The following is a 20,142-nucleotide window of genomic DNA, read 5'->3' as shown; positions in this document are numbered from 1 at the left end:
AGAGAACAATCATTGAGAAAGAAGGGCTGCCTATGCACAGGGAGACAGCTTAGGGGGCAGGAGTCCATGAAGGGATGGACACTGGGAAGAGGTAACTATGAAGAGGAAGTGGGAGTGGAGCTGTTGCATTGTAATAAACTGTGGTCAATGTCATGAGACAAAGTATATGTAAACTGCTGTATGGAAAGTGAATTTGCTCTGTAAATCTTCACCCAAATCAGAATTAAAAAAAAAAAAAAAAAGAACTACATTACTTTTCCAGCCTAGGGCATCATGATCCACTTAACCCTCTGCTTATAATATAAACACAAAGAACCATTTAGAAGAATCACCTTGTTAGTGGTTACTAACATTATTAACATGACATCTTAACATATTCATTCAATAAATTTGACTCTTTTTTTGGTTTGGGTAAAAGTTTACAGAACAAGTTAGTTTTTCCATCATTCAACAATTTATACACATTTTGCTTTGTGACATTTGTGCCAATCCTCTCAATGTAACAGCACTCTTCCCACTTTCTCACCGGGTTCCCCATTTCTGTTTGTCCGTCTTTCCTGCCCCTTCCTGCCTTCTGAACTTTGTTTTTGGGCAAATACTTCCCTTTCGGTGTCCTATGGTTGATCTGAGGAGCATATTCCTCACAGATACTGTTCACTTTATAGGTCTATTGTTTGACTAAAAGGTGATCCCTGGGAGTGAGTTTAGTTCCAGGTTTCATGGATATCTAAGGGCCATACTCTTGAGTGTTCCACCATAAATGGACTCTTAAAGAAGACAATATTCAGAAAAAGTTCAGATCATTCAGAATTCTGCAGGAGAAGTGAGTGAGGTGAGGCAGAGTGACTGACTGGCCGCGACACTGGCCCCACAAGTACACATGCCCACTCTGGGTCTTGGCAGCAGAGGTGTGGGCAGAATGACAGGCTGCAATCTCTACTATCCTGAAAAGTTTAAAAGAAACACATGTCACTTCTTTACCACAGAAACCTACAGTACACCATCCAACGGAATCAAAAAGTTCATGCTCAGAACACCTCAAAAAACAGCTCAATTTCCAAGAATGTATAACACTCTTTTCTGATGCCCCTCCAAAATAAAAGTACTTGAGAGTGATTGAAAGAAAAAGAAAGCAGTCATTAAAAAAAAAAAAAACCTCACTGCCATCGAGTCGATTATAACTTATAGCGACCCCCATTGGATTTCCAAGGTGGTAAATCTTTACAGAAGTAGATTGCCCCATCTTCCTTTTGTGGAGCAGCTGGTGGGTTCGAACTGCCAACCTCTGGTTAGCAGTCAAATGCCTTAGGGCTCCCTTGTTTTTCAAGGTGACTAGTTGACCCTGCTTTCGAGAAAAAGAAAGCAAGGTCAACTAGTTACCTTAAAAATCACAAGTCCTTCACTTTTTTTTGAAAGTTCATCTTCATTATTATTATATTGAACTATACAATAAATTCAGTAAAGTAAAAGCCTTAGGTGGGGGAGAAATAATAATCCCATGAAAATATTCTGTAATAAATGAATAAAACTATTATGCAAATTTAATTTGGGGAAAAGTATTAAATTTAGTAGAGAATTAAACATTCTAGAACTTAAAAGAGCCACTACCAGCAAATACACAGGAAAACTTGATAGCCTTACTCTCTCCAGGTGGAAGTAGTCCCAAGCTTCCTTACCTACAGACAGAAGACGCCATGAGACAGCAGGTGTGGCAAAACAGGCAAAGACATCATCTGTGCAGGAGAAGTGAGTGAGGTGAGGCAGAGTGACTGACTGGCCGCGACACTGGCCCCACATGTACACGTGCCCACTCTGGGTCTTGGCAGCAGAGGTATGGGCAGAATGACAGGCTGCAATCTCTACTACCCTGAAAAGTTTAAAAGAAACACATGTCACTTCTTTACCACAGAAACCTACGGTACACCACCCAACGGAATCAAAAAGTTCATGCTCAGAACACCTCAAAAAACAGCTCAAGTTCCAGGAATATTTAGCTGCCAAGTGATACTGAGAAAACCAAAAGGTGAGAGCAAGAGCTCTGGGTTCCTCCCTTCCAGACTGCCTGCAGTAATGCAGATAGTAGCTTGGGAGAACATTTACTGTGAAGAGAACACTTATTTTACACTTTATACTAACTCTGCCCAATTACACTAACAAATATTAATAGTATAATATTAGTTATACCTTGCTTCCACATAGATTAACCACATAGACCAGGGCAGGAATAACTCACAGATAGAATGGCTACTTTTTTTTTTTCTTTCTAATTTTTATTGTGATTTGGGTGAAAGTTTACAGAGAAAATTCATTTTCCATACAGCAGCTCACATATACTTTGTCTCATAACACTGACTGCAATTTCCCACAATGCAACAGCTCTCTTCCCACTTGCTCCCCATAGTCACTGCTTCTCTCTTCTTCTCTCTCATGCACTCCTGCACCCTGAGCTGTCTCCCTGTGCATACACAGCCCTTCCATTCTCCCATGATTGATCTCTCCAAGGAGTATACCTACTTAATGTCAAAGTTCAGCTCATATGCCTATCTTTGTTTGGCTGGAAGCCACAGGAGTGGGTTCAACTTGACCTGAAGGGCAACTAGGGGCCATAGACTCAGGGGTTCCACCAGGCTCTATCAGACCAGGAAGCCTGGTCTCCCCACCGCCCATGAATAATTCTGAGATTTGTTCCACATTGTTCTCCCACTCTATCTAGGATCTCCTACATAAATCCCCCTCCAAGTGGTTGATGGCGGTAGCTGGGCACCATCTAGTTCTTTTGGTCTCATAGTCATATAGGCTGAGGATCACATGGTATACCAGTCCCTTGGACTAATTGTTTCCATGAATCTTTGGTTTTCTTCATTCTTCTTTGCTCTGGACGAGTAGAGACCCACAGTTGCACCTAGATGGCTGCTTGCAAGCTTTTAAGATCCCAGTCACTACTGACCAAAGTAGAATGTGGAACAATGTTTTTGTGTAGTGTGTTACGCCAACTGAGCTTGATGTCCCCTGTCATCATGGTCCTGAGCCCACAGGTCCAACTACTTGCTCCTTCTGATAGCTGGCTGTGGCCAAGAAGTGACTACAACCTTGTCCCTTGTCAGCTCTATTATATACCTGGGGATTCTTACAGAACATACCAATACACTTGTAGAAACATTGTCTACCAACCCTATACATGGTCATGGGCACACTCCCCCCTGCACAGACATACCTAATAGTTCAGCCTGTCCACCCATCTATCTACCCATGTATCAATGTTTGCCATCACTGACAATGCAGCACTGTATGTGCAAAAGAGTTCATCTTTGTTGTCTGTACCTCCCATGCACCTCTCTCTGTCTTCCTCTTCCTCAATGCCACTGTGTTGATCACTCACATTTGGTACACTGCCCTTCCCTTCACCCAGATCAATACTTGTCTCTACCTATCTAGCAGTGTCCCTCCCCTCCTCTCCCACACCTGGTAACCAACAAAGAAAATTTCCTTCCTTTCCTTGACTTTTTACAATAACAGACTAATACAATATATGTCCTTCTGTGATTGACTTATTTCACTGAGCATAACGTCCTCCAAGTTCATCCACATTATGCAGTGTTTTGCAGATTCTACATTATTCTTTAGGGTTGCATAGTATTCCATTGTGCATATGTACCATAGTTTGGTGATTCATTCTTCTGTTGGTGGGCACCTAGGTTGTTTCCATCTTTTTGCTACTGTAAATAGTGCTACAATGAACATGGGTGTGCATATATCTGTTCTTGTCCTGGTTCTCACTAGAATGACCGCATTCTTAAGATCATGGGACCATAAAGGAACAAAACTTAGATGGCACTTCCTAATTATGTAGGAATTTTTAGGATATTTTTCAGCTTGCTTCCTATGGTCCACAATAACTGGCTCTTAAGCCTGTGCACTTTGCCTAATAAATCAAAGACAATGGATCTAAGAAGGGAACTAAGGCAAAACCCAACATCCACCTTGAAGACCATAGACCTCATTCACATACCTGAAGGAAGCTGAGGTTTGTTGCAAGAATATCGTTGTCTTGCTGCCAAAATGGTCAGGGCCTTATGAGTAACCTGTCTGTGTAAGACCTCTGAAATTACAAACCCTACAGCCCTAAAATCATTATAAAAATCCTGAGTCTGTACGGCTTAGGGAGACACACTTTGCGTTGCTTCTGGCCCTGTGTGCTTCCACCTTGGAACATTACTATCGTCTTATTAAATTTCTCTCTGAACTGCAACTGATGTTCTAGTTATTATTTCAGAGTTCAATCAGCAACATGCCCACATGCTGTCCTAACCTCATTCTGACTTAGATATCACACATGCTGTTGAGGAAAACTTGGGGAAAAGGGCATGAAAACCACAGTAACTGAGTAAAGTGGACACTGACAAAATGTCCTAACAGTTTTGGGGGCTTATTGTTGTTGTTAGCTGCCATCAAGATAGCCCTTCCAACTCATGGCAACCACACGCACAACAGGATCAATTGCTGTGATCGACAGGGTTTTCAAGGGCTTCTTTTTCAGAAGTAGACTGTTTAGTTAGTAACAAAAAATACTGCTTCCAATATACCATCTGATTATAAACACAACTTTTTTCCTCATTCCCTACCAGAGCTCAAAAGAGCTCACATAGATGATAAGCACTAGTCAGGTGGTCATAGACTCTAAGCATTCTAATCCAAGTAGACATCAAGGCGCTTATAGCTTCTCAAGTATGCTTCTTGGCAGGGTCCCAGAATTTTAAGTCAACACTCTAAGACTTAGTGGGTGAGACTTCACAATTTGGTTGAACTTTAAACATCTATTCTAGTAACACACATTAAATCACATCAACATTTAAAAAGGTAGAGTCCTTTTAAGAACATATTTTATTTATTTAGAAGAAGCTTTAGGTGGTGCAAAGGCGCCCTTAGCGGCTTAGTGGTTAAAGGCTCAGCCACTAACCTAAAGGTAAATGGTTCAAACCCACTAGCTGCTCTGTGGGAAAAAGATGAGGCAGTCTGCTTCCATAAAGACAGTAACAGTCTTAGAAAGCCTACGGGGCAGTTCTACTCTGTTCCATAAGGTTGCTATGAGTCAGAATTGACTCATGGCAATAGGCTTAGTTTTTGGTTTTGGTTCAAAGGAAAATTCATACTACATTTTGAATTTCAACAGGATCAGAGACCCTATTTTACTTCCCCACTAAATGGACAACAAAAAGTTTTTTAGGAATTATGTCAAGATGCATTAATACCTATCAATCACAGCTGCTTCTTTTAGAACAGTGCATAAGAATCCTATCAACATCAAGTTTATTCTGACTGGTTCTTAAACTTTTTTGTTCAAAATAAGAAATGTGTCAACAGAAGCATCACGGAGCAGCCAAACTCCATAGCTCTAGCACATGTCCACAGCGCACATGCAGTCCCACAACACGTTGCAGCCCAGTTACCTTTCTTTCTCCACTGTGACGTGTGCTGGGCTTAGTAGGTTATTTTTATTGCCAGTTCCCAGCTGCCCATACGTGTTAGCTCCCCAGGCATAGAGCAAGCCCTCATCTGTTAGTGCTAGAGTGTGTGCATAGCCGCAGACAATCTGCAAGTAAATTTAAATGGTTACCATAGACAGGAAAACAGGAAGGATAAGAAATCATCTACTTACAAACTACTGCCAGCTTCTGCAGAATGTCATTTCATCACTGGGCATGGACTGACATTTTCTGGTATATTAAATAAACACACGAAAAGACTAAACCTTAGCACTACTGGATGTTTCCATAGTTTAACTGACTTGTCAAGACTGCTGTTCCAGCACCATGGTCTTTCTCATCAGGGGGGGACTTAGGGAAGACAGTATATTAAATGTGGAAGGTAAAGGCACAAGGTACTGCCCAAAAATATTTATGGAAGAGTAGTATTTTTCTAATCTGAGTCAGAGCAGGTTAGATCAATGGGGACCAGCCAGCCAAGAGGTGGTCACACTTACCTGATTCACACACACATTATGCAAAGCTGCTACTCTCACTGGGGTCAGCTGATTGCCGTTGTTTCCCAGGCCCAGCTGACCATTGCCATTGTAACCCCAGCCATACACCTTAAAGAGGAGAGAAAGGGAGGGAACAGGCTTTTTACCTACCAGTAAAAGGGAAGAGATAAATGCAGTCTATTATATCAAATCAGATATTTTCTCCACTCTCAACACTCATTCTATTCTGTGTGCTACTACAACTGATCTCCAAATAGAAGATATTTTGAGGAAGAAAATTACAGACTTTGGCATCAGTTCGTACTCTGTAACTCACTAGTTGGATATACAAGTTGGATAGCCTTGGGCAAATCACATATTATAAATCACATATTTATAAATGAGAAAGCTAAGGCTCATTTGCACTTATTAAGCCCTATTGTAAGTTACGACACTATAAAAAATGCTATAAATAAAAGTCTCTGGCCACAGTTTAGAAGTGGAGATGGGACACACAAATATTTTGCAGCCAGGTGGTGAGTGCCATAGAAGAGATCCCATCAAGGCACTCTGGGAGCAGAGAGGATAAAGGATTTCGCTCAAGTAAGAAAGTTTAGGAAAGACTTTTCAGAAAGTGGATATAAAAGTAAGGCTAAAGGATGAATGAGAGCAAAGGCACTTCAAGCAGAAGATACAGAATATGTTAGAGGCAAATTCAGAAGACATGTAGGTGGACCAGTTTAGACACAACTGGATTAGCAGTGGAATAAAACACTAGAAGGAATGGCAGGGGATAAAGTGCTAAACAACATACCAGGCAACGTGGACTGTGCCTGTAGGTTTTCCACTGAAATATTTCAAAACAGAGGTTAACATGATTAAATTTGCATTTCTGAAAGATCATGCTGGCCACAACATGAAGGATGACTGGAGTGTGTGAGATCAGAAGCAGGAAGACCATTTAGCAGATAAATTCATCTCTCCTCAGCAATATTCAAGTGAGCTCTGGTGAGGGAACAAACTGAAAGAGGGAATGGACAGGGAAGTGGTTACAGAGGGAGCCATAATAGAACTCAGTGATCCCTGCATATCTGAGAGGGGGCGAGCCATCTGCTCTAAGCAACAGCCAGCACAGTTTGAAAGGAGGGTTAAAGGTTTAGGAAAGCAAGTGCGAGAATTAGGAAAGATATTGACAAAGGGTCTAGTTTAAATCAGAAACCTGGAGTTTGTGATGATACTAAGCCTAATAGCAGTGCAGGGCAGACAGAGAGACATAGGCTGGGGATTTTCAGAGCCATGTGATAGACGGGCAAAGGGGACATGCAGTTTAGAGTACTAGTGAGAGATGGTTAAAGGGACTTTCATTCAATGTCAGAAGTATAACAGCTATTAACTATCTGGAGAGAAATTTTGTAAAAGCTATAAAATATTTTAATGACATACCTCTTTACTCTTAAATTCCATTTCCAGGAATTTATTCTATAGAAATACATGCTAAGTATACAAACATACACACAAACACTAACACTGATGGTCAGTGCCATTATGTTTATGAGAACAAACAATTAGAACCAACTGAAATGTCCATCAGTATAGATGTGGATATGGGTCACCCATATAAGAAAAATCAAGCAGTCATTAAAATAAAAAACGGATATAAATGGTCTGATATATATTCAAGTAAAACATACATTAAGTGCAAGGGGACAAGGGGAACACTTTTTGCAGAACAGCAGAATAAAGCAATAGGGAGATTAATTCCATTTTTTTTTAGGGGAAAAAAAGGTGTTATACTCACCCATACATGATTGTTTATAGAGAAAAATCCAAAAGGTTATATACATCAAATTATTAATAAGATTGGGGAAAATAAATTCTTTTATTTATTTTTTAAAATTTATTTTGTTGTTGAAAATATACACAGCAAAACAGACACCAATTCAACAGTTTCTACAATTCAGTGACACCGATTACCTTCCTCGAGTTGTGCAACCATTCTCACTCTCATTTTCGGAGCTGTTCCTCCTACATTAACATAAACTCACTGCTCACTAATGATCCTATCTAATCTTTTGAGCTGTATTTGTCACTTCAATCCCTTAAAAAAGCATAATTCTCGGATGGATAGATAGGTGGACAGGCTAAACGATTAGGTATATCTATGAAATAGGGAGTGTATCCAAGATCATATATAGGGTTGGCAGACAATGGTCCTATAAGTTTATGTGAATGATCAGAATCCCCAGGTATATAGTAGAGCTGACAAGGGGCAAGGTTGTGGTCACTGCTTGGTCACAGCCAGCTACCCAGAGCGACTGAGTAGTTGATCCTGTGGCTTGGGACCATAGTCACAGGGGACCTCAAGCTCAATTGGCATAACATACTATACAAAACATTGTTCCACCTCCTACTTTGGTGAGTAGCGACTGGGATCTTAAAAGTTAGCAAGCTGCCATCTAGATGCAACGATGGGTCTCTCCTCGTCCAGAGCAAAGAAGAAAGAAGAAAACCAAAATTAAGGGAAACAATCAGTCCTCACGACTGGTACACCATCCGATCTGAAACCTATGCAACTATGAGACCAGAAGAACTAGATGGTGCCCGGCTACCACTGTCATCCACTTGGAATGGATGTAGGAGATCCTGCATAGAGAGGGAGAACAATGTGGAACAAAACTCAAAATCATTTGGAGGGAAAAAAAAAGATGGTTGGGACCAGGTTTGCTGGTACAATAGAGCCTGGTAGAACCACTGAGACTATGGCCCCTAGCTGCCCTTCAGGTCTGGAATTGAACCCACACCTGTGGTTTCCAGCCAAACAAAGTACAGGCATGTGAGTTAAACATTTACCTCAAGTAGACACACGCCCTGGAGATAACAATCATGGGAGAAGGAAGGGCTGCTTATGCACGGGGAGACAGCTCAGGGGGCAGGAGAGTATGGAGGGATGGACACTGGGAAGTGGTAACTATGGGGAGGAAGTGGGAGGGGAGCTATTGCATTGTGGTAAACTGTGGTCAAAGACATGAGACAAAGTATATGTGAACTGCTGTATAGAAAGTGAATTTGCTCTGTAAATCTTCACCTAAATCACAATAAAAAAAAAAAAATGAAAAAAAAAGGCATAATTCTTAAGGCAAACATTTTTTTACTAGCTAAACTAAACTAATGTTTGGTTTTAAAAGACTTTCAGGGGATATTTTTGAAGATTATCCCAGGGCAACATTTTCAGGGGTTCATCCACCACCTTTGGCTTCAGAAAGTCTAGAGTTCATGATAATTTGAAATTCTGTTCTGTATTTGGTCCCTTTTAATCAGGATTTCTCTATAGAATCTTTGATCAAAATGTTCAGTAATGGTGGCTGGCACCATATGGTTCTTCTGGTCTCTTGGCAAAGGAAGGAGTTGTTCATGGCACCAATTAGTCACATATTCCGTATCTTCCTACTATTCCTGACTCTCCTTCTTCCTCTGTTGCTCGGGGTAAACAAAGATCAATTATTGTGCTTTGGAAGGCCACTTGCAAGCTTTTAAGATCCCAGGCACTAACAATGAAGTAGGAGGTAGAGCAGAAGCACTAAACATGTTATTAAGGCAGTTAACTGGGATGTCCCATGAAACCATGACCCTAAACCCCCAAACCAAGGACCCAAATCCCACAAGGTATTTGGCTGTACATAAGCACCCTCAGCAGCTACTCTTGTTATTGCTGCTGTTGTTGTAAATATATCACACTTTTGCCAGTTCAGCTTTTTACAGGTGTACAATTTATTGACAGCAATCATAGTAACTGGCTGTGCAATCCTACCCTTAGTCGATGTGATTTTTACATCACTCTTAACCCTTCTGTCCACTCCTTCATGCCCTTGGTAACAGTTACTAATGAATTTTGGTCTCTATACATTGGCCTTTTCTTGTCTTTTTATATAAGTGAGGCCATATAATAGTTGTCCTTTTATGATTTGACTTACTTCACTCAACTTATCTTCTAATTCCATCCACATTGTACCATGTATCAAGACTTCATTTCCCCTACTGGCTGAGTAGAATTCTATTGTGTGTATGTACCACATTTTGTTTATCTATTCATCTGCTGATGGGCATTTAGGTTGTTTCTACCTTTGGCTACTGTGAATGGTACTGCACTGAACAACAGTATACAAGTCTGTTTGAATTTTTGCTTTAAAATTATGGGTATATACATAGGAGTGGAATTACTGGGTCATATAGTAGGTCTGGGAGCTCTGGTAGCATAGTGGCTTAAGGCACTTGACTGCTAACCAGAAGGCTGGCGGTTCAAACCCACCAGCCACTCCTCAGAAGGAAGATGGGGCAATCTACTTCCGTAGTGATTACTGCCTAGGAAACCCAAGGAGGGGTTGCTATGAGTCAGGTCTGACTCGACGGCACATAACAACAACAACATGGCACATAACAACAACAACATAGTAGGTCTATTTTTAATTTTTTGAGGAACTACCACCCTGTTTTCCAAAACAGCTGTACCATTTTGCATTTCCACCAGCAATGAACAAGGGTTCTAATTTCCCCACATTCTTACCAACTTTCGTTATTGTCTATCTTTTCTTTAAAAAAAAAAAAAAAAAAGAATCTTAGCCATCCTAGTGGGAATGAAATGGCAGGGCTTCAAAGTGGTTCAAAATGGTTAAATCATGGCTGACAAAGCAAAACTGGAATAAACCTGAATTTTTAAAACATGGGTGATCCAGAATCCTAAGTGGAACAAGAAAAATTATGGGTTGAAGCCCTGGAATGGGAGACCCAAAAGGGCTGTAGTGAACCTGATGTGTGACAATGGATTACTGCCAAGACTGTGGAGAGTAACAAATATTCAAAGTGGCAAGGTTGGCCAACATCTTTGAGCCAGGCACTGCTGTTTTAGACTCAGTCGATCAAGAGATTTGGTTGCTAGACACACACCCTGCCCTTGTTTTCTAAAAGGGGGATTAAGTTTCTAGCAGGGCTTGAATCCATATTGTTCCTGTTCCAGTCAGCGTTCCAGTTCATCCACACTTTAAAAATCTGGATCCATTCCAGTACCACTTTATCACCCATGACTGAACCAGGTTGAAGCAGTTTGAAACCCTGTGAAATGGTATTTCATTGTTTTTATTTGCATCTCTCTGATGGGCAATGATATTGAGCATCTTTTCATGTGTTTGGTGACCATTTGAATGTCCTTTTTTGTGAAGTATCTATTCAAGGCCTTTGCCCATTTTATACTTGGGTTGTCTTTTTTATATATATTTTGATTATTACATTTTTAATAGATACATGATTTCCACACACATTCTCCCTATCAGTAGCTTGTCTTTTCAGTTTTGTGGTAAAGTCTTTTGATGAACAAAAGCTTTTCATTTCTATAAGGTCTCATTTATTTATTTTGTCTTTTGCTGTTGGTGCTTTTGTTATTATGGTATATTAGATAATCCGTTGTTAAAATCTAGACCCAACAGCATAGCCCTGCATTTTCTTCTAAGAATTTTATGGTTTTAGTTTACACATTTAGGTAATATATTTTGAAAGTTTTTGTGTACAGTGTGAGACATGGACCTGTTTCATTTTTCTGCATGTGGAAATCCAGTTTTCCCAACACCATTTTTTGAGGAAATTCTTCTTTTCCCATTGAATAGACTTAGCACCCTTGTCAAAAATCAGTCAACCATAGATGTGTGGGTGTAATTCTGGACTCTCAATTCTATTCTACTGGTCTACGTGTCTAGTGTTACACCAGTTCCAGGTTGTTTTGATTACCCTTTATGTTTTAAAGGAATTCCCTTTTCATTTTATATATTTTGCTTTCCTCTGTTAAAATAACCACATTAATAATTTTAAAATTAATCTTATTTTAAAAAATAAAGGAGAAGTAAAGAATACTGGAATGATGGATATTAGCTAGCTGTACCAGAAATTCTGAAGTAAGCCAGGACAATAGAAGGATTAATTCAAAAAATAAAGGGAACATTCTGTGAATTCCAAAGTACATAGTAACCCAATGCACAAACCCATCAACATCTGTTCCTAAAGAAGCATCTTAATATAATTTTTGTACCCTAAGACATGTCCATTTAAGTAGAAGAAGCAACCAGAAATAATTGCACAGAATTTACCATCAGCTCAAAGGTGACCACAGTGAAGAGTCACCAAAGGATGGTTGTTTTTAAATGTAGTTAACAACAATTAGAACAAAAAGTCCTGAATAAGCTAGTTGCTCCCTTCTGTGAATAGACATTCAAGATGTAGGCAGGTACAAATGGTTCTAAAAAGACATTTTGCCCATCAGAGCCCTTGAGTGTTTTATAAACATCACCAGCTAACTTTAAAAGAGTACAAAATTGACATTTTCATTGGAAGAGAATGGTGCCATTGAATCGAATCCGACTCATAGTGACCCCTCCTTGGGTCTATGGAAGTAGATTGCCCAACCTTCCTTCTGAGGAGTGGCTGGTGGGTTTGAACCGCCAGCCTTCTGGTTAGCAGTCAAATGCCATAGGCACTATGCCAGCAGCACTATGCCCATTCTTTAACCCACTACATTAAATTGCAAACAACTATTTGTAAGTATTAGGCTACATGGGTCCTGCAAAAATAAAACTGAGACCGGCTACAACATTTATTTGCAGATAAATCTTGGAATTTCAAAACTTCACACAGAGGAGCAAACATGGTCTAGCTACCCCTCAGCAGTCAGTAACCAGTAAGCTACCAATGGAGCTACCAAAACAAAGCACTATTCCTTCCACTATCTAATCCAAATCTTATGAAGAAATTGGCATTTCACTGGAAGGGGAAGGGAAAGAGAAGGAAAGATGGCTCACCTCACCATTGTCCAGGACAGCCATGGACGAGGTCTGACCACAGGCAATGCCAACCACCCTCTTAATGTGTAAACAGTTTGTAACTTTTCGAGGAGTTGGCTGATTTGCTGTGGATCCTGATCCCACTTGGCCACAGTTGTTATAACCCCAAGCAAATACCTGTATTAAGAGATGAGAAATAGAAAAAGAAATCATAGTAAGGGTGAAAATTCTCCCTTTTACATACAGTAAGAATCATAAAATATAAACAAACCCTCTTAGCGAGCACTTAGGGAGTCCCTAGATGGCATAAGTGGTTTGTGGTCGGCTGCTAATTGAAAGGTTGGTGGTTCAAACCCACCCAGTGGCACCAAGAAAGGCCTGGTGATCTGTTTCCATAAAGATAACAGCCAAGAAAACCCTAGAGAGGAATTCTACTCTGTAACACATGGGATTACCATGAGTCAGAACTGACTCAAATGACAACTTGCTTGGTTGTGTTTTTTAATGAATACTTGTAATGTGCTAAATGGCTCTAAATGTGTCACATGCATTAAACTATTTAATCTTTACAGTAATCCTTTAAGATGACCCTGGGGTAGATATTATTATCATCTCCAATTTATATAAGGAAACTGGTAAGTGACTTACTTAAGGTAACACATTTCATGAGTAGTAGAAGCGGAATTTGAACCCAAAGCAGTCTGGTTGTACTCTTAACCACTATGCTCTATTGTCTCTATAATTATGTCAGCTATTTTTTTTTTTTTTTAATCTGCACCAATAGGAAATAAGGCATATACCAGGTAAGTATCAACTATATATAGTTCTCTGTCATAACACAGAACTCACAAGTGCTAAGGAGACAAGTCCTCATAACACCTACAGAAAGGACACCACATTGTCAGGTTTTTCCTGGTGATATTTTCTCTGAGCTCTCATTTGCTGTCTGTCTGTCTATCAGCTTCAAGCAATCCCCATCCTTAGTTTTGGCCTATTATCTGTAAATAACCTGAAAACCAAAGATTCCTAAGGGAGAGGAATACAAAGAGATCTCTAAGCTAGTTAAAAACTATTAACAAAGATGAAAAACAAAATAAAAAATAACTTCCAGCTAATTAGCTAATGATCCTACCAAATAGGAGTGTGGCCAGAGAGATTAGAGGGCAGGGCGTAAAGCTTTGGCAGTACAGAAAGTTTTTAAGGAGCCATGCTTCACTTGCTGACAGGAAGCTGCCCTCACCCACTTCCATAATTCTTTCTTTTCTTTGTCAGCACTTCCTATCTCATTTCATATGTCTGATGTAGCCTCAATGGCAAACAAGAGTAAAACCCACTGTTGATGCATTAAAAGGGTATGTGCTAGAGGTCCGTTTCACAGGTATACAAAAAATAACCTGCAACACTTCCTGGAAGTGTATTCACAGGGACATCTAGTTTAATAATGAAAACATTTAGCACAATTATGCAAAGTAGCATATGCTTAAGGTTAAAATAAGGCAGGCATCCAACCTATAAAAATTAGCAAGTTCTGTCTAATTTCAACAATCTGTCTTCTGGTACTTCTTCCCAAATACCTTAAGCTTCCTTAAAATGCAGCTGCCATTTATTTGAAAATGGGGAGTATGGTTCTAGCTAAGAAATAGATTATGAAACAATGGATTCTGGGCATATGACCTGTATGCTTGGCCTGGGTTCAGCCAGCATATCCCAGCCACAAAACCTTGGGCAAGTTGCTTGATCTCTGAGTTTCTTTGGCTTCCTCATCTGTAACCTGTTCTACTTACTAAGATCACTGTAACACCACTGAAAGTGAACAATATGATCTAGTTTGCATTTTAGAAATCACAGAGAAGTAAGATTAGACAGGTAGACTCATTAAAAAGCCACTGAAGATTAAAAAAAAAGAGAGAGAGAGAGAGACCATGGCAAAAGTCCAGGCAGAAGATGATGAGGCCTGACCTAAGATGGACAGAGATGGAGAGGAAAAGAATGAAGTGAGAGATTCCAAGGCAGAATCAATAGGATGAATGACCTTTAAGATAAGCATGAAATGTGAGTAACTAGAATTCTAAGTAACTAGAATATTGGTGAGGTGATCCTCTACAACAGAGAATTCATTACATCTACTGAAAAACAAAATAGACCTTAAGGGATGGAGCCATAAAAAACCAATGTACACAACACTGTCATACACATCTGACTTGCAGTCTTAGCAAAGAGCATGAGACTCAACTGCCTTAAGACTGGCTTCTACTGTCATCAAGAGTGATCCCAATCACATAAGTTGTGATAGAGAAAGAGTGTGTTCCTACAATGTTTTCAGATACATTGTGTTGTTGTTGCTATGTGCCATCGAGTCGGACCCGGACGACCCCTCCTTGGGTTTCCGAGGCAGTATCACTACAGAAGTAGATTGTCCAACCTTCCTTCTGATGAATGGCTGGTGGGTTTGAACCGCCAGTCTTCTGGTTAGCAGTTAAGTGCCTTAGCCACTATGCTACCAGAGTTCCTTCAGATACACTGTATCAAGCACAAATATGGTTATTATTTTATTGGTTAAAAGCAGGGCACTTACCTCTCCATCAGCTGCCAGAGCCATGGAATGATGTGAGCCACAAGCTACTTCAACCACTTGTTTCATCAGGAGATTGGTACAGACTTGGATGGGAGCAATGCCTTGGTTGGTCGTCCCATTCCCAAGCTGACTATATCCATTGTGGCCCCAGGCATAAACAACTCCATCTATGCAAAATGGCCACACAAAGAATTAGCTCCAAGAAGCAAAAGTAACCCTTGTCTTTTTTTTTTACCAGAACTTTGCACAACTCACATTCCAATATTCATTTTTCTTATATTGCCCCTTCCTCTCTATAAAGTAAGCACTGACTGGGGGCAAGGAAGTGAGGGATAGAGGAGAGAAAAAGATAGACAGACACGAAACCTTTAAGGAAAGGACTTCCTTCAGTATTAGAAAGATCAGCTTTCAGTCAGAAATCAAAGTTTATATATACAAAAATTGGACTTCCTAAATACTCATCTTAATAGTTTTTGTTTCAAGAACCAAGCAAAAGGCAGAAGATACTGGAGAATTCAAAACTAACCTCTACCATCACTTTACCAAATACCCAATCGCAAAGAACCCTTGGGATGTGTGTGTGTGTGTGTGTGTGTGTCTGTCTGTCTCACAAAAACTCATTCACAAAGTACAGAGAAAAGAGGTGTATTATTTGCAAGAGAAACAAAAATCACAGAGCTCTCCTGAGACAGACTGTTTTAATCACATGAAATTTGGTGGCTTTTTTTGTAATTGACTTTATTTTTTAGTGATTCTGATAGAGGTAACTTTTCTCTGCATTGTGTCCTTTAATACTGTTTCACACCTCTTCCCCCACAGCACACCTGAGTAACCAGAACAGGTCCCCTAAGCGTATCCATTCTTCTCATGCCTTTCCCATGGTTATAAAACATCCTGATCTACTATGGACAATACCAACTCAGCAACAACAGATAGCCAACAGCAACAGCAAAAACCTGAGGGTTATTGTTCGTTTGCTGGCTCACTGACAATAATCCCTGAAAAACCAGGAGAAAGGTTGTTAGGTGTCAAGTTGATTCTGACTCATAGTGACCCCATGTGACAGAGGATAACTGTCTCAAGGGTTGGAAGGGTATGGAAAATTTATAACCTTTGTGCATTGCTGGTGGGAATGTAAAATGATACAGCCAATGGGGAAAATAGTTTGGTGGCTCCTCAAAAAGTTGAAAATAGAATTACCATATGACACTACAATTCTACACCTACGTATATACCCAAAACACTTGACAACAGGGACTCAAGGATACTTGTACAGCAATGTTCATTGTCGCATTATTCACAACAGCCCAAAGGATGTTGGTAACAATCCAAGTATCCATCAACAGAAAGATAAACAAAAGATGGTAGATACATACAATGGTGTATTATTCAGCCATAAAGATAAATGAAGTTCTGATACATACTATGACATGGATGAACCTCGAAAACATTATGCTGAGCAAAACAAATCAGACATAAAAGGACAAATAATGAAGTATCTAACTTGCATGAAATATCTAGAATAGGCAAATGCATAGAGACAAAAGTTCATTTATGGTTACCAGGTGCTGGGGGAGGAGGGAACGGGAGTTATGCTGAACATTATGCTAAGCAAAACAAATCAGACATAAAAGGACAAATAATGAAGTATCTAACTTGCATGAAATATCTAGAACAGGCAAATGCATAGAGACAAAAGTTCATTTATGGTTACCAGGTGCTGGGGGCGGAGAGAACGGGAGTTATGCTGAAGAGGCACTGAGTTTCTGTTTGGGGTGATAGAAAATACACAGAAATGGATAGTGGTGATGGTAGCACAACATGATGAATGTGATTAATGTCACTTAATTATACACTTAGAAATGGTTAAAATGGTGACCTTTGTTATATAAGAAAATTGAAACATATTAGGAAAAAATTGAATCCTCACGTCCCAATGATGACAAGCTGACCCAGCCAGTAATGCAGTAACTGAAAGGGCCAGTGCAATAGCAGAAAGCATTATTACACAATGCAGGAGTGAGATCATCACCTCATTATTCTCAACACCAGTAGCACTCTCACTAGACAATCATGCTCTGGATCTCACAGTTTAAGAAAGATGCAGAGAACCTGCAGTGGATTCAGATATGAACTAAAAGCAATGAAAAAGCTAGATACTAGCAATGAAAAAGCTAGATACTAAGACCTATGGCAGTATCCAAGGAAGCTATGATTCACAGTCTAGAGAGAGCAGGCCATGAAAGCAGGCCGTATCCCGAATGTCACTCTAGAGGATGACCCAACAAAAAGCTGAGGGTCTCTACTGAAGGAAGAGCAAGCTCTAATGTGCCTAAAATTTAAGAGCAAGAATTCAGGTTATACATAACAAGCTTTGAGAGAGTGGGGGTTTCCCAAAGTGCAGATAAATTACCATAGAAAAATGTATAATGTCCTCATTGGATAGGGCTTAGAGAGGTAAAGCAAAAAGTAAAAGACTCTATCTACCAGTATCCCTCATTCTTTTCATGATGGCACCCTCATATGCCAGAGAATGAGATTTCTCAGATTCAAGATCTAGGAATGACACAAAGAAAAGAAAATCAGTGTTATCCATGTTTACAAAGACGTACTAAGGAAAACTTGAAAGCTACCTTGCTACCACAACCACAGAAAAGTGAGTGTGGAAATGATCACTTCGTTTGTCACAGCTAATCTTTCCTAACTTTACCTAAGTAGTCTAAAACCTCAGATGTTTACCTTATTCCTTCTGGAGTCAACCTGACATGTTTAACTTTTACTGCTTTGTACATTTCCCCTCAGAAATTAAGAAACAAACAATCCAAACTTAATTGATACAGTCTAACTTCCCTTAGGTCAGAATGAACTGCTCAAGTTCCCACATACTGAGAAGCTGGATGTTTTCCCTCTTTACCTTCAGTGCTAAGGAGAACATGTGGTGCACTTCCATAACTAAGGCTTTTAATTTTCTTCCCACATAAGGCTTCCAGCTTTTTGGGTACAAGTGTACTCTGATTATCGCCAGTTCCCAAACAGTTACTATAGTTCAGTCCAAATACAAACACCTAGAAAACAAACAGTTTTGTTTGAGTCATTTGGCCTGAAGTTATATTAAAGATTCCTTTCTCCACTCTGAAAATAAGACATGTTCAAATTCTGTTTGGCAGTTGGGTAGGTTAAGAGAGACTGATAAGATAAAGGTGTTAAGAAAAATTCAACTTCTGCTGACATTAGTTAAGTTTTACAATATTTGGCCATACTATGAAACTCAAAGAGTAGTAAGGGATAGAGTGGTGTTAAATCAAGAAACTGGGGGAAAAAAAGAGAGAGAGAGAGAGAGAGAGAGAGAAATTCTATCAAAGGCAGTCTTTTTCCTAAAACTTCAGGTTCCTTTTATCTCTCTCTTTCGCAAAATGCGTGCTTGGTGCCTTTTTTTTCTCTTCAAAGTGCAAAGCTGAACCCCAAAATAAACCCTAAAACTAAACTTTAAGTTTTGAGAGATTCTTACCTCATCATTTTCAGTAACATATAATGCTTCATTGCCTGAGGTGCCAAAGACACATGCTTTCCGAATAGATGCTATTTCTTGCGGGGAGAGCAGAGTAAAGATTGGCCACTTCCCTACATCCACCATGACTCTGGTTTCAAGCAATTCCTATAAGAATGCCGGCATCTCTGCTGTAACAAACAAGAAGGTTCCAAGAAAAAAAAAATTAAAAGATGCTGTTAATAAAAGTTAACAAAAGCTAATTCAAAACTAGATTATGTACCTGCAAAAAGGGCAAGGAGACCACATGTTCTAACCTCCTCTAATCCCACAAGAGGAAGACAGAATCACCATCAATAGCCCAAGGCCTGTTACTGCAAGGCCAGACATGCTGCCTCCCTCCAGCCGTTTCACCAACCGTTCCTTTCAAAGCACCACCACCTCTCTCCTGGATAATTCACTGCAGTGGCCACACAGAACTCACAGATTATGGGGTTTATTAGGGAAGCACCAGGTTACAATTCAAGTTCAGGAAAAAACGCTCAGTCTCTCTCCCAGCCAAGTCTCTCACAGTCTCTCCCCCAGCAGTGCATGTACCTCAGTGTCTCAGCAATGCATGTCTCTTGCGTCTCTTTCCCAGCAGCACGTGTTTCTTTCCGCAGCACGTCTTCCTCAACCAGCAGTCAGAGAGAGTTTGGCCTCTAGGAGGCCTCCTTTTGAGCCCGGCAGAGCGGTCAAACTAGCCAATCATAGCATCAGAACTCTAAGCACCTGAGAGAGAGTGGGAACCTCCCAGAACATTGTTTTGTGCCACTCCCAACAGAAATACTCCAGGTGGACAACTTTAGCAATCAGGAGCTCCTCAGTTGCTCATAGCAAATCCCACCTTGGAGTTTACAAAGACTTATGGGTAGAAAAGCCACAGTAAGTAATTTATTATACCGCAGTACCTTTGGTTAAATGGATCACATGATTCACCTAGCAATACATCAATCACTCCCCCACCTTTGAACCTGGGCTTTAAATCTAAAGAGAGGAACAACTTGTCAGAACCAGTCCTTTGTCTTGACAGGTCACAAGTTCAGTACTTATGTGGAGCAGTTCTACTCTCCACACATGGGGTGGCCCTGAGTCAGAATCGATGGCAACTGACAACAACAAAAAGAGCCAGAGTCTGTACTCTTCACCACTCTAAGATTATTTTAGAGACCATGTGTTACCCTTTTTTATAAAGCACCTATTTTTTTCTACTGGATTATAATTGTTTTTCTTGTTCCTGGTTTTTAAGTGTTCTTTGTAC

General features: G+C 40.0%; 1 protein-coding gene across 1 annotated transcript in view; it reads right to left on the bottom strand.

Annotated features, from left to right (window-relative positions):
* RCBTB1 (RCC1 and BTB domain containing protein 1) overlaps positions 1–18,989 on the bottom strand; it is a 56,635-nt gene extending 37,646 nt beyond the window's left edge. Inside the window, exons 1-7 of the mRNA XM_007946348.2 lie at positions 18,864–18,989; positions 18,270–18,420; positions 15,356–15,522; positions 12,799–12,957; positions 5,981–6,088; positions 5,448–5,590; positions 1,677–1,867 (exon numbers count right to left, since the gene is read on the bottom strand). Of these exons, the coding sequence (XP_007944539.1) occupies positions 1,677–1,867; positions 5,448–5,590; positions 5,981–6,088; positions 12,799–12,957; positions 15,356–15,522; positions 18,270–18,420; positions 18,864–18,989 (1,045 nt within the window). The remainder of the gene's footprint in view (positions 1–1,676; positions 1,868–5,447; positions 5,591–5,980; positions 6,089–12,798; positions 12,958–15,355; positions 15,523–18,269; positions 18,421–18,863) is intronic.
* Between the last annotated feature and the right edge of the window lie 1,153 nt (positions 18,990–20,142).

The sequence above is a fragment of the Orycteropus afer genome, unplaced genomic scaffold (assembly GCF_000298275.1).
Source record: "Orycteropus afer afer isolate SDZICR_OR568_19922 unplaced genomic scaffold, OryAfe1.0 scaffold00157, whole genome shotgun sequence".
Lineage (NCBI taxonomy): Eukaryota > Metazoa > Chordata > Mammalia > Tubulidentata > Orycteropodidae > Orycteropus > Orycteropus afer.
Note: the sequence above shows the minus strand (reverse complement) of the source record. Positions and strands in the feature narration are given on the sequence as shown.